General features: G+C 38.1%; 1 protein-coding gene and 2 pseudogenes across 1 annotated transcript; 1 reads left to right on the plus strand and 2 right to left on the minus strand.

Moving 5' to 3' along the window:
- LOC116144442 overlaps positions 1-4,891 on the minus strand; it is a 35,257-nt pseudogene extending 30,366 nt beyond the window's left edge.
- Positions 4,892-10,049: 5,158 nt separating this feature from the next.
- On the minus strand, positions 10,050-11,545 carry LOC116144443 (annotated as a pseudogene).
- Positions 11,546-18,650: 7,105 nt separating this feature from the next.
- Positions 18,651-20,374, plus strand: LOC116144444 (zinc finger BED domain-containing protein RICESLEEPER 2-like). Its single transcript, XM_031429890.1, has 5 exons — positions 18,651-19,109; positions 19,224-19,574; positions 19,714-19,896; positions 20,018-20,230; positions 20,333-20,374. The coding sequence occupies exons 1-5, from the start codon at positions 18,651-18,653 to the stop codon at positions 20,372-20,374; spliced, it is 1,248 nt and encodes a 415-aa protein (XP_031285750.1).
- The last annotated feature ends 5,285 nt before the right edge of the window (positions 20,375-25,659 follow it).

Below are 25,659 nucleotides of genomic sequence, written 5' to 3' on the forward strand. Positions count from 1 at the left end.
AGGTTTTGAGCGATTTTTGAGTTGTAAAAGGGTGAAGATTCGATCTAACCTAGGGATTCATCTTTTGGGGAGATCTCTTATCTTTTATCCTTTTCATTTTAGCTAAACTTTGATATTCTCGTTTTTTTTCGTTTTTGTTGTGATCTAGCTATGAACTAACCCATTTTGGGTTAGGGTTTTTATTGTAGTTTGGATTTAATGGGTTAAGTGTTTGATTGTTTTATTTTCTATGAGTATGCTTTGGTTGGGTGTGTACTCTGAGCTTTAATGCTTTTATATGAAGAAAATGATGAGATTGAGAATGAATCATGGTTAGGTTTCTGGGTATCACCATTGTAGTATTAGATGCTAGAGATAGATGCAAGAATCAATGAATCATGTGGATTCTCTTGCTTATGAGTTTGGAATGTGTTAACCTTCAAATGTTGGGTGCGGAAGGTTAATAAGGATGAATAGGAAAAAATAGCCCGAGAGGGTTGTTTAACACCTTATGAGTTCGATTTAAAACCATTGGTATGAATGTGAATGTAGTGTAATTTTTAGGTTTAACCCATAAAATCCAAATGAAGTCAAAAACCTACCCGTTTTAATTGAATTAATTTTTATCCGTGTTTATCATCTCACATTCTTAGTTCATTTGCAATTTAGTAATTTGTTTTAGTAATAAGTTAAATTGTCCCAATTATCAAAAGATTTCAGGTGCTCTAACTTGAAAACGGTAAAAAAAAACTTAGGGATTAGCTAACAATCCTCGTGGGAACGATACTCACTCATCGTTATATTATTTGTGCGATTAGTAATTGCTATATATTGCATGTTGTAGGAAACACGCATCAAGTTTTGCAATTTTCATTAGACTTTTTATCATATTTCAGGTAATCTCTAGTGCATTTTTTCCTGAATTGTGCTTAATTCTGACATTTTGTGTTTCAGGTTAAAATGGACATTTGAGCAAATAAGGACAAAATTGAAAGTTTTTGACTCAGAAGTTAGCGACTCAGAAGATAGGAGAGTTCTGAAGCAGGATAAAGCACGATGAGGTTTGTTTCAAAGAGAGAGCATCGAGAATCGAAGAATCAAGCAAAGAAGCAAGCAGAGGTGCAGTTCTGTACTTTCAGAACTTTTCAAGAAGCTTCGCCGCGGTAAAGATTTGATGTCGCGCGGCGAAGTAGGCAGAGACGAGCATGTCTGCTTCACTCTTCGCCGGAGCGAAGAATTCTTCTTGGCCGCGGCGACGGTCATTTTTCAGTTTTGTTAAATGCACAGTTTTACTTTGTGCTGTTTTTGCTGGGTAATTAGGGCGAGTATAAAAGAAACACTTAGCCTTTTGTCCAGGAGTTCGTTTTAGGTTAAAAAGCTTTTGCATTTTCTTTGACTGAGTTTAGAGCGATTTTAGTGTAACAAGGGTGAAGATTCGATTCTAACTAAGGGATTCATTTTTGGGAGATTTCTTATTTTTTATCTCATTTTCATTATGCTAAACTTTGATATTCTCGTTTTTCGTTTTTGTATTTGTGATTTAGCTATGAACTAACCCATTTGGGTTAGGGTTTGATTGTAGTTTGGATTTTAATGGGTTAAGTGTTTGATTTGTTTTATTTTCATATGAGTATGCTCTGGTTGTGTGTTTGCTCTGAGTTTTAGTGCTTTATGTGATGAACATGATGAGATTGAGAAATGAATCATGTTAGGTCTGGGTAATCACCATTATAGTATTGGATGCTAGAGATAGATTCAAGAATTAATGAAATCATGTAGGATTCTTTGCTTAATGAGTTTGGAATTGTTAACCTTCAAATGTGGTGGGTGGAAGGTTAATAAGGATGAATAGGAAAACATAGCCCGAGAGGGTATGTTTAACACCTTAGAGTCCGATTACAACCATGCGTATAAATGTGAATGTAGTGTAATTTTTAGGTTTAAACCATAAAATCCAAATGAAGTCAAAACCCACCCGTTTTAATGAATTAATTTTATCCGTGTTATTCATCTCGATTCTTAGTTCATTTGCAATTCAGTAATTGTGTTTAGTAATAGGTTAAAGCTCCCAATTATCCAAAAGATTTCAGGTGCTCTAACTTGAAAACGGTTAAAAAAACTTAGTGATTAGCTAACAATCCTCGTGGGAACGATACTCACTCATCATTATATTACTTGTGCGATTAGTATACTTGCACATATTGCATGTTGTAGGAAAACACGCATCACCATGCGCCTTGGCTTTCTGAATGAGCTTCTTTAAAGTCTGCATGATAGTTTATTTGACGATTCGGCCTGGCCTGGACGGGGGTACGGGGGATAGAGAGCTAAGCTTGATCCCCCATCCCCCACATGTCGTAGAAATCTCTGAAGCTTGAACTGATAATTGGGATCCATTGTCAGTGATGATTTCCTTCGGTATCCCAAACCTGCATATGAAGTGTTTTCCAATGAAAGCTTTACCTCTCAGTCTCTGACTTATGTGAGTGCTTCGGCTTCGATCCACTTAGTAAAGTAGTCGGTGATGCCCAATGAATACTTGCGCCCAAGCATGGTCAGGAGTTTCCGACTATATCCATTCCCACTTCATGAACGGATATAGGTGGGAGGTGTGAGACGTGGGCAAACCTCTGAACAAGTCACATTCATGTAAGTGCTGATTTGTGTGGATGGTTGGCCAATAGTAGCCAACGGTGATCACCCCGGTGTGCGAGGTTGTGTCATCTTGATGGTTTCCACATTCGCCTTCATGGAGTTCGGCGAGAAACCGTTTGGCCTCTTCTTTGCTTATGCCCTTAAGGTAAAGCCAGAGTATGACTTCCTCTAGAGCTAGCCCTCATATATGGTGAACCTGGCTGCTTTCGCTCTCAAGCGGCATGCCTCATTCTTTTCGGTTGGGAGCTCATTGTTTCAAGTATTTTACTATCAGGGTCATCCAAGAGTCGACCAGTTTGATATCCATACGTTTCGGGCGACTTGTCACTGGTTGTTCCTTCTAGTTAGCCGGCCATGGAGGAATAGCAGAGGGAGGATGACTGGGAAAACATTGAAGGGCTGAGCCAAGGTTAGCAAGGGCGTCAGCGTGGGTTCTCTGTTCTTGGACTTGGGACTTGGGCGATGGAGAATTCTTCGAAGGCAACCTGCAATTCTTTACCAAGCTCAGGTAGGCTATACACTTTGAGTCGTAGGCTTGGTAAGTGCCTTGTAGCTGGTTGACCACGAGTTAGGAGTCGGACTTTCCTCCAGCTTCCTACTCTAATTTCTTTGGCTATGGAGAGTCCAGTGAAAGTGCCTCATATTCAGCTTCGTTGTTGGTGCTTGAATCTGTATCGTATGGCTCAACTAGATGACATCTCCTTCGAAGCAGTAAGACGACACTGAGCCCACTTCCATTCACGTTGCTTGAGTCATCCACTGAGAGAGTCCACTTTGAAGGCGATCCACTATTCATGCACAGTAGTTTCTTTCTACTTGGTTGGTGGTGTTCGGGGTGAAATCAACAATAAAGTTTGCCAGTGCCTGGGATTTGACGGCAGTGCATGGTTGGAAAGATATATCAAACTCACTAAGCTCTACTGTCCATTGTGGAGTCGGCCTGATAACTCTAGCTTATGTAGTATCTTCTTGAGTGGAAGGAGGTGATATGACTATGGAATGGCATTAAAAGTATGGCCGATTCTGGATGCATAGACGAGGCGAGTGCCAATTCTCCAACTGACTGTATCGTGTCTCCATGTCGAGGAGTGACTTGCTTATATAGTAAACCGGTAGTTGCTTCGTATTATTCCTCCCGAACTATACTGCTGAGATTGTTGTCTTTGAAACTGCCAGACAGGTGTAAAGTTTTTCCCCATCCTTGAGCTTGGAAAGGAGTGGATGGGAGGTGGGATCTCTTTAACTGTTGCAATGCTCCCTCGCAAGAAGGGGTCATTCAAACTTTTAGATTTCTTGAGTGGGTGGAAGAAATGGTGGCACTTGTGGCGGATCTGGAGATGAGCGGCTCAAGGCGGCTACTCGTCCTGCAGGCGCTGGACGTCTTTGATGCAAGTTGGACGGTATGTTAAGGATCACTCGGATTTGAATAGGGTTGCTTCATCCCCACATGAGGTACCAGTATCCTAGGAATTTCCCTGAGGAGACTCCAAAGAGCATTTGGCTGATCAGCTTCATGTTTTACTTTCTTAGGAAGTGAATGCCTGGTTGAGGTGGTCGAGGTGTGCTCGGCCATGAGGGACTCGACAAGCATGATGTCGATGTACACTTCCATGGTGTCCCCAAGGTGTTCAGCGAAAATTTTGTTACTAGCCGCTGATGGTAAGCCCAGCGTTCTTAAGACCAACGCGCATACCATGTAGCAGTAGGTCCCCCTCTCTGTATGAAGGTTGTTTTTCCTGGTTCGTCTGGGTGTATCAAAATCTGGTTGTACCATGAGAAGGCATCCATGAAGCTTAGGAATTCGTGGCCTACTGTCGTATCAACCATATGTGGATATGTGGGAGCAGAGAAAGAGTCTTTAAGGCATGCTTTGTTTAAATTTGTGAAGTCTATACAAACCCTCCACTTTTCGTTCTTCTTCTTCACGACCACCATGTTTGCCAGCCAGTCGGGATAATGGACTTCTCTGATCAGGCCATTGTTCAATAATTTGTCAACCTCCTTATTGACGATCCGGTTGCATTTAGTGCGAATTTCCACGCCTCTACTTCACTGGGGGTGATCCGGATCTACTTTAGGGTGATGGACGATTGCCTCTAGGCTGACTCCTGTCATATCTGCGTGGGACCAGGCGAAATAGTCCTGGATTTGTTTGAGGAATTCTCGGTCTCTCTTTTATTTTGGGCCGAGGCATGAGCCTATCTGGGTCTTCCTCAGGGTCATCTGGGTGTATCTGCATTTCATCCAACTCTTCCATGGGTTGATCTAGCTTAATCGAAGGAGTTGGGTGAGACTATAGTTGCTATGAAGCATGACCTTTGTTTTGAAGGAGTTTTTGTAGTATCTCTAGAAGCCTTAGGATCGCCCTTGATCTTCTTACTCCCATCTCGTTGGAAGCCTTATGGTTTGGTGGAAGGTGGATGGAAAATGCGCATGTCGTGGATCCAAGGTCGACCCAAGAGATGTTGTATGGGAAGGACAATTGAGCACTAGAAAGATGGTTTACTTGTTGACTTTGCGGTGTAGAAGGTAAAGCGATTTCTCCTATGGTGTACTTTTGCTTGGAACTAAATCCTACCAGTATGGTTGGTCGTCTACTGATGTTTGTTTCATCCAGTCCCATGGCCTACTGTTCAAGGAGAGGTGTTTGCCGAGGAACCCCCGTCTATGAATAATCATTTGACCAGGATGTTGGCGATCTGGAGAGAAACAACTAGAGCATTTGATGAAGGGCAGCCAGGGTGATTGACTCATCATCTTCAAACTGAATACCTGGTTGGTATGTGACCAAGGGGGCGGATGGATGGATTAGACTTCATGGTGATGGTTGGCTCGGGCGTAGTGCTGGCCAAGGAATAGTTGACCCCCATTAATCCTTGACCTTCCAGAAATAATTGAGCAGAGCCCCTTTGGTGTTGGTTCTCGTGGAGGCGGGATGTTTCCTTCGAGTCCTCTGGTTGTTGTATTTTTCCCTCTATCCGTTAACAGATCTCGGAGATGTCCCCCTTCAGTAGTGTTGCAACCTCAACCGTGGGCGATGCAATTCGCAGTGTTGACCATGGTCACCATGGAATTCGCACCACTTAGTCGTGTCCCTCCTCGCTTCGAGATTGAGCTGTTCGGCCATTTAAAAGTAGGTCCTACCCTTTCATGATTGCCACAACCTAGGTGGTTTAACGTTAAGGTTGTACTCCAGAATTGTATTGGCTCAAAGATGGTCTGTATCGGTTCTAACTGGTGGGCGGTTATATGGTCTTTTAACCTTGTTCAAATTGCGGTGGAGGGGTGGTAAGGGGCTCAACCGACCTGAACTCTAGCCTTCTATCGTTCCATCTTTGGTGACGGTCGTCATACCTGACATGCCTTATCCTCTTCATTTCATCTTCCTCCCACCTTATTTGAATTACAACTCTAGCTAAGGCACTTCCATCGTGGTGCAACCAAGCTCATCAGGTCTTTATATAGTTCTCCATTAGGAGGAGACCCTTTTGAAGGCGTCTACGTTGTCTTGGGTTACAGGAGGAGTGGAGATTTTTTCTTTGTTAAACCTGCTGATGTACTCTCTCAACAGCTCCCCCCTCTTTGATAGACTCTGTAAGATCGACCGATAGTTTCTCGAGTTTTTACTACTGACAAATTGTTCAATGAAGGTTTCGTGAGTGGATGAATGATGATTGAATAGTTGGGAGGTTAGTATAACCACTGAAGAGTTAGGCGGAGAGGCTTGAACCGAAGCTTTTACACATAAAGGCTTCCCTTAGTGTTCAGGGTATCGATATGGCACATCCGTACTTGTAGGAGGCTTGTGGTCATCTGGATAGGTTGTGCATTGTAAGGCTTCATGTGAGGATGGTGAACTTGTGTGGTATCTAGAGTGCAATTGCTTCTACGAAGGGTGAATAGGCAAGCAGTGAGGTTGGCTTTTTTGTTGGGATTGGCATTCGGGTATGTGCCTCATCACTGCCTATATGTCGGCCAGTCTCTTGGCAAACATCTGTTCCATAGGAGATGCGGATAACACTAGGTAGTCTTGGTTAACTTGGTTGGCCACGCGATTCGCACCTGGTGCGTTTTGGTGGGTCAATCCGCGTGGTGTAGCTTGACGGATCACTTCGTTATGCGCCGCTTGGTAGCTTTATCCCATTCTCCCGGTTGGGTGACTCCTTCTGACCGATTAGGGGTGTTCACCCCATAGATTGTAAGGGGTGTTATGGGGATTCGCTCGGCCCATTGGGATGAATGCACTCAAGCGGGATGGTTTGAAGGAGTGGGGGACCACTCGACCGCGAGGATAAGCCGAGCCAGGTGGAGTTTGGGTAAGGATGACTAACTGAAGGTGGGATGGGATGGCGAGGATGGGTGGTTCTTGTAGTGGGCTCTATCACTTGGATAACTTGCATCGTGCTTGAAGTGGATTGACTGAGAGTGGTTCTATCGGCGGCCCCCATTCACTATTAGTTGAGGCTGAATCATCAACTAATGACGAACCTAATTGGCGCGACCTCGTATCCGAGATTGTGGGTCTGTGCTCTGGAGTTTGGAGAGGCTACATAGATAGAATCGAGGCGCGAAACCGATTGGGTTGTACTGACAAGGGAGAAGCTCAAGATCATAAAACTGACTTACCTTCTCTTTTAGAGATTGATTCTCAGCCCTGATGGTGGTGTTTTCAGTTCGGATGGCAGTGTTTCAGCTTCAGTGTGCACTTATCTGAGTGCTATTGCATGAGGGCAGTTAGAGCCTCCAGTTTGGCCTCGAGGCCAGGATTAGTGTATCAAAATTGTTAGCCATAGAGAGTCTTTCACGTAGCAGGGTTTGTGAGACAAATGATTGCTAGAGTCCCCATGGTGGGCGCCAAACTGTAGATGCAAAATATACCGTTACAGAAAGAGGGACTGATCCCGTAAGGTTGATGCCACTACGGATCTGCTGCACCTGCACGTAAGAAACACAGTGTGAAGCAAATGGAAAACACCGGAGTGGGGTTTTCTGTAGGCAACTCCGACGCTCAAGTCAGAAGGCTGGTGAGGCGCGTCTAGTGAGGGTTAGAGAAGAGGAAAGGTTACGGAGTCTAGTTTGGGTATGACTACGGTTGTCTGTGAAGTTCTCAAGTGGGAACTCCAGGGTCTAAAGGTGTAATGTCTCCGTCCTTTGTGAGAGGGCTGGCCTTGTTTAAATAGTGACGTAGAGTCTTAAATCCTGGTGGATTAAGGGTCCTTGCAACGGTGGTCCCCTGAAAGAGTGGAGTCTTTGGCTCCCTTATCTCAGTAGGAGTGAGTCTCAGTTCGCCTAGGATACGGACCTTGGACGAGTTAGGATAATGATTGACTTCCTTGGTAGAGTTCAAGCTACTGTAGTTCATATGTGATTGTGGGCTTTGAGTTATTCGTAAGTCCAAAAGGTGCTCTAAGATCAGAAGGCCTGGGTCGATGGTGAGGAAATGGGAAAGACACTGAACGGGCCTCATATACAGAACTCTATTTGGGCCCCATCGGAATTGGGCCTAAGTTTTACGTTGTTGGAGGTATTCCGTCTTTGGGTCGATCTGGGCCTAGGATATTTTTTGACCCTAACAGCTGTTATGAAGAAATGATCAAATGAGAACGAGGGGGATAGAGAGCGGTAAGAGACAAGACGAAATGAAATGAAGAAAATAAGAAAATAATGGAGAGAATGATGTGTTAGTACATTTTTATTTTACTTTTTATAAAACTATTTTGATTTTAAATTAGACATGATAAGACAAAAAAAAGACTTTTACATGCAAGTTCTTGTAGTAGCTGGTAGTTTTAGGGGGGAATTGTAATTTAATCTTAACGGTTGTGATTCTAATGTTATATCTACTGAACCTCTAGGTCTAACCTCTCCATATGATCGGATGACAAGTCCTTTAGCCACTGAGTTAGTTATACCTATTAGGTCTTGTATTCGAGTCATAGGAGAGGGAATTACCGATTACTAGGTTTACCAAAAAAAAACTTGTGGGTCTAGATTACTTAGGCTAAACCTTACGAATGTTCATGTTTTAAAGCCCTAAGACAATTATGATGTTAATAGTTGAAACTTATAATATTTTTTTAAGAATAATACTATCGTTCAAACTCATTGATAAACTCACTCTACTCATATAAATTAATGGATTTAAATGGATTGAATGATTTTAAATAAATAAATAAATAACAATAAATGATATATCAAACATACAAGGTCACTTTAGTTTGTAAAATTAATTGTAACATGTATTACTCTTTATTATTTTTTTATAATTAATTTGGTTTAATTTGTGAAACCTTTTTTCTTTTAGTGGAGAACATAAAAGTTTTCTTTTTACTTCTATTTATTTCTTTCGTCTGTGAATAATCTTTATCAGAAGGATATTGATTTCTTTCTTTTTTATTTAAATGAAAGACAGGACATACAAGATTTAAGATTTAATAGATTGTCCTTCTAAAATGTTTAATCAGTTAGTTTTTAGTTAATAGAATTTTTAGTAACATTTAGCCTCTAACATTAGGAAATTAGATAGAGATGGCAATTCTACCTGAAATTTTTGGGATTCGCCCCGCCTGCCTTGTATGGGGTAGGGATTCTTCGAAATAAGCAGGGACGAGGATAAAAAAATTCCCCGAAAATGAGGACGGGGTGGGGACAGGGATAGATATCTCTCCATATCTCCTTGCCCTATTACCATCCTCCTCTGTTAAACCTCAATATAAAATTACTAAATAACCTTTACATATTTATATAATTTACAAAAAACCCTCCATATATATAGCCAAAGTCCCAAATCTAAACCTAATTTCCCTGTAGTGGGGGAATGAGGTGGGATTTTCTCTCTGGAATTTGGGGAATTTTTCCCATAGTTCGGGTCGATGTTGGAACAAGGTCAATATTTCCCAGGGGCAGGGACGGGTAAAAGTTCATCTATAAGGAAGGGGGTGGAGAATGGGAAATCCGACCCCACCCTGCCTCATTGCCATCCTTAAAATCAGACTAAATGTTACTAAGGGTCAAGAGGGACCAAAATATTTTTGAAAAATTTTAATATAAGTCAAATGTAAGGGACAAAATGATTAGCTGCAAGGTCGAGTACCACAATTATTTGCTTCACAAACAGTGCTCATAATTTTGGTTATTTCTTTTTTCCTTCAGCTTGCTGTACAATTATTTACTTGGACTTTAATCCAGGCTCAACGAAAAGTTCAGCACAATATATGCTACTCTTATACATTGAACAAGCTCCAATCTTTACTACTTAATTGTGGGAAAAAATGAGTAGCATTTCTCATTTGCTATATTCAGAAAAGCACATTACAAATGAATATTAATCACTTAATAACATAGGCATTAGGCAATTCCTTTCACAGGGAATTGAAAATAATGAAATTTAAAGAAAATGAAAAATAAAAAACACTCTAGCAGAGTGGAAGGGGGCACCATTCCAGGCTGAGGCACTCTAGCATTGGCTCATGATCTTACCCTGGCACATAGCTGTGAATACTTTATCAAATTCCTCCCCTGGTGACTTTACTTTTTCACCAGTTAAGAATCCTGTTACAGCTCTTCCCTCACAAACTGTACATGGATAAGATCTGCATTCTTTGATCCTATTGGGAATTGCTGCATTTCCATTTCAACCACCATCCTAGCACTCTCCACCACTTTAGGCAAAACGGCTTCAATTCCTCCTCAAAAGCCCAATCTTTTGGAAGATTGAAGAGTTCGCATTCTTCTCATTTTCGCCATTGTTCACTGCATGTCAACAAGTACTTGTCTTAGCTTTTGCATCAAGGATAGGGGGCACTATAGGGGTCATCTATGTAAGCGAAAACATGTTCGCGATCGACCACTTTGATCAGATCTTTCTCACAGAATCTTGATGGGTGAAGTTCCGTTTGCTCCAATAGTTAGAACTTTCTTAGCCACTTGGCTCACGATGCTCTTGACTGTGTTCTCAAATTCTCCTCCAAGTGCTAGATCAATGGCTTGGCAAAGTGCTACAAAGTATGTGAGACATGAGCTTCAAGTGTCAACAACTTCAGCAGTTATCCTTGAAGAGATGAGTCCCAAGGAGTTCACATCTTGGTTGTGTTGCCCGACACTTTGGACATGGCTGGTGACTTGGCAAGGTATTGGAGCTTTGAACAATAGGAAGTCATGGAAATTCAGCACCTTTGAAACCATAATCCAAGCTTGGATTTCTGCGCCAGAGAGATTTGATGGCAACATTGTTGTAAAAGTCGTTGACAAGCTCCGAAAATTAGGCAAATATAAGTTTTCCAATCAATGTATAGCCAAACGGTATTGTGTGGAGACACCATTGGGGTCCTGGAAGTTGCCTCCATGTAACGCCTTGTTCCTTGAAACATCGATCAGAGGGTTGTCGTTGATGGAGTTGATCTCCCTTCCAATTGATTTGGTTGAAATCTGATTAATTCAAGTGGGCCAAGCCATTATGGTGAAGTCCTGAGAGCAAACGATCCTGTTTTAGCTTTTGAAGAGGGTCCATCTCGTGCAATTTTTTGGTAGCTTTAACATACGAACTGCCATCTAAAATTTGTTCCATAGCGGCAGCCTCCATTTGGCCTGGATGGTGTTTAACTTATGTGTCAAATGGTCAGTGAATTCAGGCTTCCCCTGCATCACTTTCGCAAAAATTACTGGCAAAACTTCGAATAAAACACCAAGAACATTGGCCTCAAAAAGAACATTGAAGCCATTCCAGAACCAACAGCAGTACCATTCACTAGAGCAAGGCCTTCCTTCGGCTGCAACTAAACAACTCAAAACGTGATAATGTAAGACAGAGTTTAGAGGCTTCTTGAGCATTAATGATTTCTCCATTAGGGCCAGTGGCCTTGGAATTGGAGCGACCGCTAAGTAATCCAGCAATGTAAGACAGAGTGTTGAAACAGTGATAATTTGTGGAAATTTGGTTGGAAATTCAGTTTGTTTTTAATCAGTTTTTGGCGCCAAAGAATGCTGCTGTCTCCCCTGTCTGTCGTGTATGGAAATGCTGTGATGGTGTTTTTGGGTGACATGTTTAGGTGCAATCAGTTAAGATTAATGATGTATTTGTTGTAAATCTTAGTTTAAATTTAAAATTGAATTGTCTTTTAGTTGGTGTAACAGTAAGTTTTTGGATATAAAATGTAATGAAAGTAGCTTTTCTCTTAACCAAAAATTCATCTCACTTTTCCTTAGTATTCACCGGCGCTAAACACAATAATGGTATTAGAGCCACACAAAAAAAAAACCTGAAGTCTCTCCTGCACTCAATCATCCATCCCAGCTCAAAACACCTCCCATCTCAGCTCAAGAACATTATGTCCAGCCTTCTTATTTTTCCTGCTTTAGACATCTAAACTGAATCAATGGCCACTCAATCAGCCTTGATGTCACCTATATTTTTTTTAATTATTAATTTTAATAATTTATTTATTGTTAATTATTTTAATAAGTAATGAATGTTTATTAAATTTAATTTTGTAGTTTGAAGAATTATATATAGGTATATTCTTCATTTCACAAAGTAAATTCAACTATAGAAATAATCTGATTTTTAGAAGCTACTTATCCTAGCTTTTAGAATTCTTTTATAAAGTTGATTATTTTATAATCATCTTCAAACTTAATCTATTTTAAAAGTACTTTACAAAACATTTTTTCTTTATTGTAGCTTAACAAATAATTGATTATTTCTATAGACGGTAAAATCTACTCGGAAATCCTTTAGATTTAATCGTAGGCACTCCGATGTTCAAGTCAGTAGGATTGTGACGGGAAATTGAGCATAAAAGGGTAAGCGATTACCTTATTTATAGAGCTAGGCGCGACTATCGTCGTAGAGTGGCCAGAGCTCGGCTCTAGGTTGATAGACGGCACATAAAGAACTAGTGGGGGAATTGTGTATATTGTACGAGTATTCGTTAAGATTGGATTGGTGGAAATTGAAATTGATGGAAGTTGAATGAATTTTCGAGAGGACTAACCCTCTTTTATCGGAAGCCAAGGAAGGCTCAATCCTTGTAGAAGTCAGAGTATTAGTTGCATGAAACTAGGAATACTTAGGGAAGATGAATTTGAATAAGAGTCTCAATTCCAGGATATTGGAATCACTGTAGGACTCGAGGTCCTTGGTTGTTAGAATCTAAATAGGACTTGGAAGCCGTTTTCTGGCAGAGTTCGCATAAAACTCGGAGTCTTGTATGTGTTAAGACTCTCGTTAGATTTAGAAATCTATAAAGAGTTAGGATGAGATTCGGAGACCTTGGGATGTTAGAATCCTCTCAAGACTCTAAGTCTTTGAGCGAGATTGCAGTCACTTTGAGTAGACTAGCCCGCAGATGAACCCAAGATCCATGGCTGGAAAAGGCCTTACCGACGCACGACCGGCCAAATCTTGTCAGTCGTGTGCCATTATCACGACTGATGTCGGCGGCCGGCGGTGGTGAGTAATGGCTGATGATGGTCTTAGGTGGCTGGGGGTATTTTGTTAACTTTTAAAATTTTTGTGGCTGGGCACTTTTAGCTAAATTCTCAAATGTATGAGGGCTATGTAATGGTTATTTGATAGACATTTAAGGGCAATTGTGTCCAAAATGATATTGAATTATGGGCAAAATAGGTATAAAAATCAAATTACCTGGTAATTTTTTAATAACAGCCCTAGGGGAGGGTACCAGATTACCCTCTACATTACTAACAGTAAACATTATTTCTTATAAAAGATACCCGTAATATTTAATGACTTGCAAATCAAACACCGAAATCTTGCAATTGCAAAATAAATGAAGATTACCCTAGTTATCTTATATGCCCCCATCCAAACGCACCTTTTACTTAATTGTCTGTAAACTACTCTTTGGGTTAGTCTATAAGGTGTTCAACACAAGTCCCGAGTAAGCACAAGTGCATAGTAACCTTGGTTCTGGGTTTGCGGTCAACACATTTAACATTTTAATTATCATAATTAACTAAATTAATTTTATCATTTTCCCGGCATTATTTTTCTTTCATGCTAATATATTTTTCTTCTCTAATCAATATCACATAATTCATCATGATTTTAATCATATTGAAGTAGATAGAAGTAGAGATACTTTTATAATGAATGAGGAAATTAGAAGGGTTTTAGCTAGGAGTTTACACTATTAATCCATCATTTTCATCTGCATAATTTTTATAAACTAATCTTAGCTACCATTCTTATTAATCTTAAGTACAAATACACTTTCATACTAAACATGAACTGACTAATTAACAATTAACATATAATTTCTTTATACTAACCATGAACTAACAGTTTAATAACTAATTTTGTTTAAATTGACCAAGGCATGAACTAACCAATTAAGAACTAACTTGCTTTAACTAATAGAACTAATCTCTATAAATTGAGCTAAAATCTTCATAAAGTGATCTTCTTATACAATCCTTTAAACCTAAGAAGCAAAATCATACCAAGAATTCATTGATATGGCAATTCCACTTACCATAATCATTTGTTTACTCATTACTCTCTCAAGTACCCATTTCACTTTAATCGCCATTATTAACAACACCACCACCATGAAACCTAAACAATTGGTGTTCGAACTTCTCCACCAAGATTTCATGTCACACAACACTAATCACACCAATGTGTCACAGAACACTAATCACACCAATCAAGATCGTGCTAAACACATACTAAATCCTTCCAAAACTCAAGAAGCTTGAGCTAATTTACAACTTTTTCTACAAAGGATTTTTTGTAAATTTCACTATTGGCGAGCCTCTCGTTCCACATCTAAATGGGTTACTTAAGAGCCGTATATGACAAATATACAAGGAATATATTATAAACCAAATTACAACCCCTACAGCTCTTCCACATATTCTGAAGTTCCATGTAGTCCAATTGTCTATAGCTCTTGTGACTATAGTAATTGATGCATTTATAGAATCAACATGCAGGGACAATCCAATGGACAACTTGCCATTGAGCAATTCACATTTGAGAATATAGATAAAGGCAATATTACTATAAGTGATATGGTTTTTGTATGCAACCATAACAATAGAGACAGTGAAGAAGAAATTCATTATGAAGTGTCTGATTGTGGATGGAGTCGTCAGAGGTGCTGGAGATCAACAGGTTATATATGAAGAGGAAGATACTCAAGTACTCAATGGAATTTTTACACTTGGTAGTTGAAAACGTGCCTTGTCTCTTCTTCATAGATTTGGTTTAAAAATTTCCTATTGTGTTGGTAATAATCTCTACTGTCTTGAAGAGTGGATGTAGGTAATCAATTTATTACTGAAGACAATATAGGAGAAGTGGATGCAGTAATTAAAGAATGTCGAGCAGAATCAAATTTGGCAGACAAACAATATTGATCAGAGTGGTGATTATGGGTATTTAGTGATGATTCAGACAATGTAGAGAAATCAGAAGCATTTTGTTCTTTCAAATTACATTGAGATGTTGAAGCACAATTATTTGCAACAGGCACAGTAGACTGAGCAGAATTAGAATTAGAATCACTATGTGATAAAGCAGACAATGTACACAAATCAGAATCAGAGAGAGTATTTTTATTCAAATTACACTGAGAACTTTTATTTATTGAAGCTGAATTACAATTAGAAGCAGAAATTTCACTATTGGTCAAACTACTTGGCTGTAAACTAAAATCAAGAGTGCTGGATTTACAATTAGTAGCAGCAGATACACTCAAGTTACACTTAGGAGTAATGCTAGAGTTCAAAGACTTATTCATAACTGTGGAACTAAAATCTTGGGAATGGAAATATGGTTGGTTTAAATGAGGAGAAACTATCTATCCAGGACAGCTAGAGGGATTATGTGAAAACACATGAGTAGATGGCAAGGTAGAGGGGATGTGCAACTGATACAAGCCAGCTTTAAGTCCTCCCTGCAGAAGCACTGTTCGGGTGTCCTTGTCCTTAACAAGACAGCAATTAGAGTTAAATTCCACCACCACATTGTTATCTTTTGTAAATTTTGAGATACTACGGAGATTCTTAGTTATTCTAGGCACACATAAGACATTTCTTAGGTATACATATTTAGAATGTAATGAGCTGGGTAATAAAGTGAAACCAACATGGGATATGTCTAGAGACTCACCACTCCCAATTTGTAGTTGATCAATACCATCATAGCCACTGCTTGCTACTAAGTGATGAGGATCATAGGTAACATGGTCAGTTGCTCCTGAGTCTATGTACCAAGCTAGATTAGGTGGTGTGGTGGAGGAAATAGTCATAGGTGTATGTGAGGTTGAAGGTTGAGTAAGGTATTGGTGAGAGATTAAGTAATCCTGACTAGGTTGTTGTGTTTGGACATTAGGAACTAAGAGATTGGTTTGTGTTGGGGTTGGTTGTGGAGTGGAAAAAGATGTCGTATGGTAGACTTGATTGGGTAAGTAGGTTTGTTGGCTAGGGACTGGAAAACTTGGCTGGTTAGGGACTATGAAGTGTGACTACTGATTAGGGACATGATAGTATGACTGTGGAGAAACTTGTTGTGAAGTGGAGAATAAGGTAGTATGACCTCCAAAGGGCAGATTACTTCCAAAAGAATTGCCACCAGTAACACCAGATTGAGATCTAGAACCAGACTCTCCAAACTGAGGTAAGGATGCACCAATCTGAGGTGGAGTTTCATTATAGGTAGAATTAAACCTATGATAGCACTGCACTACTGTGTGTCCTACCTTGTTGCATACCTGACATACTGGTTTACCCCTACCAGTACCTCTACCATGACCTCTTCCATAGGACTGAAATCTTGATGGTCTGTAATGTGTCACAGTAGGTCCGAAAGGCCCACCAAAATTACTTGGATGTGCAGGAGAAAAATATCCATCACTAGGTTTAATAGGAAGTGGATAGACTGAATAATTGGGTGCAGTGGGCAAGTAAGTCTGTCTAGGAGGTATAACGTTCGTTAAAAGAGGCACTTGATGAACTTGATGAAGTTCATTAGTAGATTGTCAAACAAGTCAAGTGGCTCACGAGCCGGCTTGGCTCGACTCGTCTGAAGCTCGTGACTCGGCTCGAACTCAGTTTATTAACCGAGTCAAGTTTGAACATGGGGGAGCTCGGCTCATGGGCTCGCGAGCCTAGGCTGGCTTGCGTATACACTATGCACTTATGCAGGGTGCTTTGGTGAGTTTTATAAAACATGAGGTGTTAAACTATTATATGGCAGTGAAAAAACTTTAAAAAAATGACACTTACCACCCCAAGGTGCAAAATCGTAAAACATCCAATTTTTCCCCAAATCAATTTCATTGCCCCTAATTCCCAAATCGCAAACCCAACAAAGAACCGTAACCTTGGAACCAATGACCTCGCGGTTAAATCAGTCCTCTCCATTGCCGTCGCCCTTCTCGCCAACCCAAAAAACAGTCACACAAACCGGAATTTCATCCCTCAAACCTTGAAATTGACTGAAGCGTAAACCCCCAAATCGCACCAGCCACCACCGTGAAACTGACAGGCTTCATCCCGTGTTCTTGCAGCCACTGGTGAGTTTTTCATCTCTTCTTTCATCCCTTTGACGCTGCATTCCAGAGGATTAACTTTAGACATTTAGGTTGCACAGTAATTTCGCAAACTTATTGTTATGCTTATGAGTTGTTTTGCTTTTGAATTTATGTTTGCTTTTGAGTTGTTTGTTCATTGATTTCACACTGCATTCCAGAGGATGATTATCACATTTACAGTAATGATTTTGCTTTACTATTTTATACACACTAAATTTTTCCGATTTGAAATTGATGTTGGCGTAGTGATGAGTTTGAAAAAATTAGAGCTGAAGTCAAAGATGGGGTGTTCAATGATCAAGTACAGTGGTGTCTTGAAGCTCAATTTGTGCCTTTTGTTTTACAGTACTACAAGAAATAAAATTATTTTTTCTGTAAAGAGAATCAGTTGTAGAGTTTGAAATATGTCAATGGAGTTTCCAATGTAGCAAAGTCTAAATCCTGAAAGGTGACTATATTAGAATGAACATAGAAATTATTACCAATGATAACAGTAACTTACCGTAAGCCCACTGATCTTTACTTTCCAGTAGAGAATCATCTTAGCCTAAACAGTCCGGATGATAAGACTTAAGACAGTCCCTGCAGGCAATGGCCATGACAAGTTAATGGGATAGATGACATCCTCTATCAAGGCATGAAAGTAAGAGAATATAGCAATGAGACATCATTAAAATTAGCATAAGATATCCATGTGCATTGTAATGACCAAACTTATTGCAAATTTACTTTCTGAAGGGCAGAATAACGTTTTAGAAGTTTCTAAAGCAATTTCTTTCTTGTCAATAAGGGGAAAAAATTGAATATTCAAACCTTCAAGTAAAAGTCATTTTAGGCTTATCAAACTTATAATAAGTATTTTGATAGCTTAAACTGCAAAATAATACATATCTTTGCTTGATAATATCATCTTCAAACTAAACACATTCTATATTTTCAGTTTTCCTGATTTATAAAAGACAGAATATCACCATGTTCAAAACAATATAAAACAAAAGAGAATAATGTATCTTATTTTTCAATTGTAGGTATGGCCTCGGGAGACAGTTCCTTAAGCACCCTACATTGGATGACGTTGACGATTGTGTTACGGTAAGAGCAGTCGATTGGTGTAACATTTATGCAAACACAGGTGGTACGGAGCAAAGTGTGAGTAGCCCCGAAAATGTAGAGGACAATGACAATCCACTACAGAAGAAGAAGAGAGCGAAGACATTAGCTGTGTGGCTAGAATTTAGGGGGGTGGTTCTCCTTGGTGGTACAAGGAAGGCAGCGTGCATTCATTGTAAAATAAAGCTGAAAATGATTGGCACTGGAAGCACTACATAATTCAATAGACATTTGAAGAGGTGTGCAAAGAGAACAGCTAACTTAAGGCAAAAACAAATAAATTTCCCCGCTTCCAGTTCTCAGGGTGTCTCTACTGTCCTGCCTGCTCTACGGGGCCAATTCGATATGCTGAAGATAAGGGAGCTTATTGCACATTGGGTGCTGATGCATGATCATCCGTTTTCTATTGTGGAGGAAGAGGGGTTGAACAACATGATGAAGTACAGGATTCCTCAATGGATTCCAATTTCCTGTAATACTTGTAAGAATGATTGTATGAGAGTGTTTGAAAATGAGAGGCAGAAGTTGCTAACCATATTGAAGGGTGTTAGGAAGATAAGTCTAACCACAGATCTATGGCATTCAAGCAACCAGAGGATGGAATACATGGTGTTGACTGGGCATTGGATTGATGATAATTGGAAGTTTAATAGACGGGTGTTGAACTTTATTCATTTCCCTCCTCCCCGTTCTGGTGTTGCTATTGCTGATGCAATTTTCAAGTGTTTGATGGAGTGGGGAATTGAAGCTAAGGTCCACACGATCTCGGTGGATAATGCTTCAAGCAATGATGTTGCAGTAAAAGTATTGAAAGATAATTTCCAAGCTACGGGGAAGCTCATTTGTGGGGGCAAGATGTTTCATGTGAGGTGTTGTGCACACATCTTGAACCTGGTTGTTTAAGATGGTCTTTATCAGATTAGACACATTATTGAGGACATCCGTGATAGCATGGTGTATATCAATTCATCGGAGAGTAGACTAAAGGTGTTTGCAAAGATTGTTCAACAACGACGAGTGCCATTTCACAAGCTTATTCTTGATTGCAAAGCACGGTGGAATTCAACATATGATATGTTGACAATGGCAATGAATTTTAGACGTGTTTTTCCTTGTTTGAAGGAGAGGGATTTGAGTTATCATTATTGTCCCAAGGAGGAGGATTGGGACAAAGTTGAGAAAATTTGTTCAATTTTGAAGGTGTTTAGTGGTGCATCGAATCTCATATCAGGGAGTGATTATTTGACATCAAACTTGTTTCAAAAACAAGTTTGTACAATCAAAATTATGTTGGATAGTAAGAGTCAAGATGCAGATGAGTTTATACAGTCCATGATTTGGAAAATGAAAGAGAAGTTTGACAAATATTGGGGAGAATGTAATCTATTGATGGGTGTCGTTCCCTAAGCGTGAAGCGTGGGAAAATATTGATGTTGTTCGAGATGCCTTGTATGAGGTATATAGGGAGTATGTTGATACCAGTAAAGCATTGACTGCTGCCTGCGCTTCTACATCTACAGGAGATGGAGTTGAGGTTGTTGGTGAGGGCTTGGGGCAGCAGCAGAGAGGGTGGAGGATTGGGATGATTTTAGTGAGTTTCTGGATGTGGTTGAGACGGTTGAGCCAACTAAATCAGAGTTAGACTATTACCTGGAGAGGGATGCCATAAATGTGTTGGGGACCTTACGACATTTGATGCTTTGACGTGGTAGAAGGCAAATTCAACAAAGTTCTCTATCTTGTCTACCATGGCTCGTGACATATTAGCCATCCCTATCACTACGGTTGCTTCTGAGTCTGCTTTCAACGCTGGCAGTAGGGTTATTGACACGTACCGATTGTCGTTGTCTCCCGACACGGTGAAGATGCTCTTATGTGGATGTGATTGGTGCAGGACTTTGAATGGGATGAAGAAAGGATGCAAAGTAGGTTATATACTTATATTGAATATTGTTTTTATTAAATTTAATTATTACTTTATATTTATACTAACTAAACTTCAATTACTCCTCATTTGTCATTTTCAGGAAGAGCAGCAACCGTTGGAGATCAACCTTCCTATCCCGTAAGTTCCTAGGATTCAGTGCATCGTTTGGTTGTGGTAGGAGGCATGCATAGGTAAAAGTTTGATTCATTTTGCTTTTGTTTCATGGTTATACATATTTTTCTCTTGTCATAGTTACCTTAAAAAATACTTACTAAATTGAACATTTTATACAGCTAGGGGGAAATGGTGGTTTTGGTCGAAGACAACCCTACTGCAGACTACTGGTGGATAGTTATTTTGATTGGTGGACTGTATTTTCATATCTTGGACTGTTATTTGTATATATTTGGAACTTTTTTTTTTTGATTTTGTAAAGTATTAGGCATTTTGTAAAGTCCGAAACTGTCATGGTTAATATGGTTGGAAATACTAACTAAACTATTTTAACTCTCTCTGTGTGTTGTTGCTGTGTCTTGAGTGGTGTTTGGTTTGCTTTTGTTCTCTCTTTGGAGTGAAACTCTTGAGGTTAAGGACTGAATTTTAAGTGATGGGTTGGTTTCCTTGCGGTGGAAAAGCAAATAAATATGCAAAGAATAAGCTCAATAGAAAGCCTAACGATCAGATCCCGTCAAGTTCAAGTACATTTATTTATGTTTATATCAACAACTCTCTTAACTAATTTTGTTACTTTTGAATTTTGGTTTTATGCTTTTTGAGGTTAGTTATTGCACATGGTTTGGATTGATAAGGAAATTAAGTTCATTTGCTTGACTGTTTTGATAAGTCTTTTCTGGGTTCGCTTCCATGTTTTGATCTGCTTTGAGTGTTGTGGTTATGATTTGAGGATAATGTTCTAACAGGAAATTAATGCATCTATGTGTGTCTTTCTTTAGTGGAATCTAGAAGACCAAACAATACAGAAACAAACATTGGATGTAAAGAATGAAGGTTGTACGCAGGAAGGTTGGATTGAATTGTGCTTTGGATTTCAATTGTTCAAAATTTCAATTCTTTGGACATACCTGTTTATGAAGTTTGAATTGTGCTTATTTATGTTTTTTATTTTTATTTTTATTCTTTTATTTATTTATTTATTTATTATTTTTTTTTTTGTGTAAATTCAACATTGGATGTAAAGAAGGAAGGAAGTACGTAGGAAGGCTGTAAGCAGGCTGTAAAAAAGGGGAAATTAGCTCGGTCAAACCTGGGTTTGATCCAGCCTTAACGAGCTTGAGCTCGAGTTCGAGCCAGCCCGCGAGCCGACTCGAGCTCAGGCTCGAGTTCGAGTCACAATTCCCAAGCTCGTCAGGCTCGAGCTCGAACTCGAGCTCGAGACTGTAGTAAACAAGCCGAAAACTCGACTCGGCTCGGCTCGTTTACAATCCTATGCATTAGTACCTCCAGAAGCATTAGTAGAACCTTGCAATCCTCTTGACACAATATTATTAAGAGAAGCAATATGCACTGAGCTATTAGTGAAATCTACATTGTTGAATTTCTCTAGTCGCATTTCATATTTCTGGAGCAGGTACTGTGCTTCTTGTAAAGATACTGAGTTAAACTTAGACTAAATTCTAGATGCTAGGTTCACAACAGCAACGTCGAATTCTGGACCTAGGCCATCTAATAAATACTGAAGTAAATCTTCATCAGTTATAACCTATCCACTGGCTGTTAAATTATCGACAATGCCCTTCATTTTCTTAATAAACTCACTAACACTCATGTTTCCTTTTCGAGTATTTTGCAGGAGATTCTTCAAATGAAGAGCTCGTGCTTTAGAGTCAATGATGAACTCATTTTCAAGAGTGTACCAGATTTCAGTAGCAAATTGACACTTAGAAATGTAACTGAACATACATTCATAAATCGACGCTAAAAGAGGCAAAGTAACAAGGAATTATCAGTCTTTTTCCATGCTACATAGGCTGGATTAAGTTTTTCCTTAACTAGGGCTTCATTCGATTGTTTATACGTACGTATAGATAGAATATTATGACGGGTTAAATATTATGGTGTATTTTAATTCGTGAAACTAAAATAATGTATCAATCGAATTAATATCAAAAAAAATAAACACATAAGATTGTTAAAAACTTAAGATTCATGTATATAGTTATATGACATATATAAATAAATAAAAAACTATTGGCAACCTTGAACATAAATAAAATTTAAAGCATAGAATCTAAAAGTTGTAATATTTATTAGAATTAATATCCAAAATTACGCGTTGATATAAAATATGTTTGATGCATTTTACACAATATGCAAAAGTTGAATAGGCCATCAAGTTTTGACCAATTATGTTTGAATGAAATAGAAGAATGAATGAGAGATAAAAGAATACTGAACATTGTACCCAGACTCTCCCATTCAACTTAGTTTATTTATTGTATTTGTAAGTCCCTCTTTATCCATATTTGACCAAGTTTTCTTTAGTAAATTATGTCATACATGGGAACTAACGGGGGCTAAAAATTAATACCTCAAGGTTTGATCTAATAACACTAAGCTCCACAGGTTTTAAAAAGTGACACTAAAAACCCTAACGTTTTGAAATAGTAAAAATTAAGGGACTTAGTTTCCAAAGCTGATCACCTGGACATTAGGAATCTTGGTTTTCTAGCTACAATATCTGTTAAAATAGTAAGTACCCTTTGTAATCACTAATAAGGATTACAAAATCAAGTAATATAAAAAAATTGGTCAATATATAAAAATGTCACAACCCATTAAGAATAAATAACTATAACAAACATCTTTTTATTAGAATATTTCTCTCTTTCAATGCAAACAATTACGAAATTATAAACAAGTAACCCCAAGGGGTTGTCTTGCTAATAAGAAAGTTTGTTCCTTCATTAACTTCTGGGTTTAAACCACTTTGGGACTATCTACCACTTTTGAGGCTTACATGTTCATTGGACTTATAGGGTGTGTCAACGAGTCCGAGTCCCGATGACTAATTAAAGTGCACGCAAGCTAGTCCGAACATTCTAGTTACCAACCAAATATATATATATATAATATTACACACACGTTTTATTAGAATATTTTCTATTCAATATTATTAATTACAAAAATAATCCCAAAACATGTTAAAAATTTTTAGCGCCGTCGCCTATATTTCTCTTTTACACACAACCCAACCAACACAATTTCTACAAAGGCTTCATACTAACAACATAATTTGGATCCAGAAAATTCATCAAAACCATAGTGTTAGAATGGTTGCCATGAAATGAAAAAGATGAAAAAAAAAAAAAAAAAAAAAAAAAACCCTTGTAAGGAGGTGATAGTACGTGGTTAAATATATCATGGTTACATGTAAAAAGTAAAGTGTACAAAAGTTTATCACAAAGTTGATTAATCACTAAACAATTTCATATTAAGTAGTTATATTCATATAAAGATCATATACAACTTTTTAGGTAAAAGTATAACTCTGGTTACAAAATTCAATTATTTGAAGTTAATTAACGGTTGTGTATTTGAGTCTTGTCTTGGGATTGCATGTGTTTATTTAGGTGTATAATAAGACTGAAGACATACTCATGACACTTACTTTTCTCTCTGTATACTATTTATTAAGAGTTTTTAAGCAATTTGATTGTCAAGATTCTTACATGTTACCATCGGCCTAACAGCAATGTCAATATATTGTATCGGTATTCTACAAGGATATTGTTTTACTGTTATGAGAAATGATCAAATGAGAACGAGGGGGAGAGAGAGAGAGGAAGAGAGCGGTAAGAGACAAGACGAAATGAAATGAAGAAAATAAGAAAATAATGGAGAGAATGATGTGTTATGTACATTTTTATTTTTACTTTATTAAAACTAATTGATTTTAAATTAGAAATGATAAGACAAAAAAAGATTTTATACATGCAAGTTCTTGTAATAGGAGGTAGTTTAGGGGGGAATTGTAATTTAATCTTAACGGTTGTATTCTAATGTTAATCTACCGAACCTCTCAGTCTAAACTCTCCCATTTGATCGGATGACAAATAATTTAGCCACTGAGTTAGTTATACTCATTAGGTTTATTCGAATCATAGGAGAGGCAATTACCGATTACTAGGTTTCCAAAAAAAAAAAACCTTGTGGGTCTAAGTTTACTTAGGCTAAACTTACGAATGTTCATGTTTTAAGACCCTAACACAATTATGAGTTAATAGTTGAAACTTATAATTTTTTTAAGAATAATACTATATGTTCAAACTCGTTGTATAAACCACTCTCACTCATATAAATTAATGGATTTAAATGTGATTGAATGATTTTAAATTTAAAATAAATAAATAACAATAAATGATATATCAACATACAAGGTTGTCACTTCAGTTTGTAAAATAATTGTATATATAGTATTACTTTTTTTTTTTTTTTTTTATAAATAATTTGGTTTAATTTGTGAAACCTTTTTTCCTTTAGTGAAGAACATAAAAGTTCTTTTTTTTACTTCTAGTTATTATCTTTCGTCAGTGAATAATCTTTATCAGAAGGATATTGATTTTCTTTCTTTTTTATTTAAATGAAAGACAGGACATACAAGATTTAAGATTTAATAGATTTGTCCTTCTAAAATGTTTTAATCAAGCTTTAGTTTAGTAGAATTTTTAGATTTCCTGAGAAATGTATGTAATAAATGAAACAGATTTCCTGGGTAAACGAGAGACAGTGAAGGTGTATATATAGAGAAAAGAGAAAGACTTGGTTGCGTTGTAGTAAGTAACAGACGTTTGTAATGGTAGGTGAGCTTAAGGGTGGCAGAAGGAAATCGCGGGGTTGGTCGGAACGAGATCTGAGCCGTAGATGAATTGGAGATCGGAGGGTAGAGATTGTGTGGCTTGGACTAAGTAAGAGAGGAGAGAGTAATATTGTGACTGGTGAGATGATAGTGGAAGCCGAGCAAACGCCAACATAATTCAAGCGTTACCTAATTTAATTTCAAATTTTAAGATTTTATAAGCTTACTATCATAATATAATTTTACGATTATGCCAATTTATAATTTTTTATTAATTAAGGTTCATGATATATAGTTCTATGACAATATATAACATAAAAAAACTGTGGGAACCTTGAACATAAATAAATTTTATAGCATAGATATAAAATTTGCAATATTTATTAGAATAATTATCTAAAATTACATGTTGATATAAAATCGTTTGATGCATATTTACGACGGGGAGGAAAACGACTTTTTCCTACCAAATAATGGTTTAATGACATTTTCCGTCTATAGATTTTTAAAATACCACTTTACTACCTAAATTTATATTCCGTTTTGATTTCGGCATCGTTGTGACTCTACACCACATCATTCTTTTCCTCGATCATTACTCACCAAAACCC

This window comes from Pistacia vera, unplaced genomic scaffold (genome assembly GCF_008641045.1).
Source record: "Pistacia vera cultivar Batoury unplaced genomic scaffold, PisVer_v2 Contig445, whole genome shotgun sequence".
In the NCBI taxonomy this organism is placed as follows: Eukaryota; Viridiplantae; Streptophyta; class Magnoliopsida; order Sapindales; family Anacardiaceae; genus Pistacia; species Pistacia vera.

Coding starts and splice junctions, on each gene's coding strand:
- LOC116144444 (XM_031429890.1), top strand. CDS start 18,651: ATGCTGAAGATAAGGGAGCTTATTGCACATTGGGTGCTGATGCATGAT. Junction 19,575..19,713: donor CAAACTTGTTTCAAAAACAA/GTTTGTACAATC, acceptor TCGTTCCCTAAG/CGTGAAGCGTGGGAAAATAT. Junction 19,897..20,017: donor GGAGGATTGGGATGATTTTA/GTGAGTTTCTGG, acceptor TTGACGTGGTAG/AAGGCAAATTCAACAAAGTT.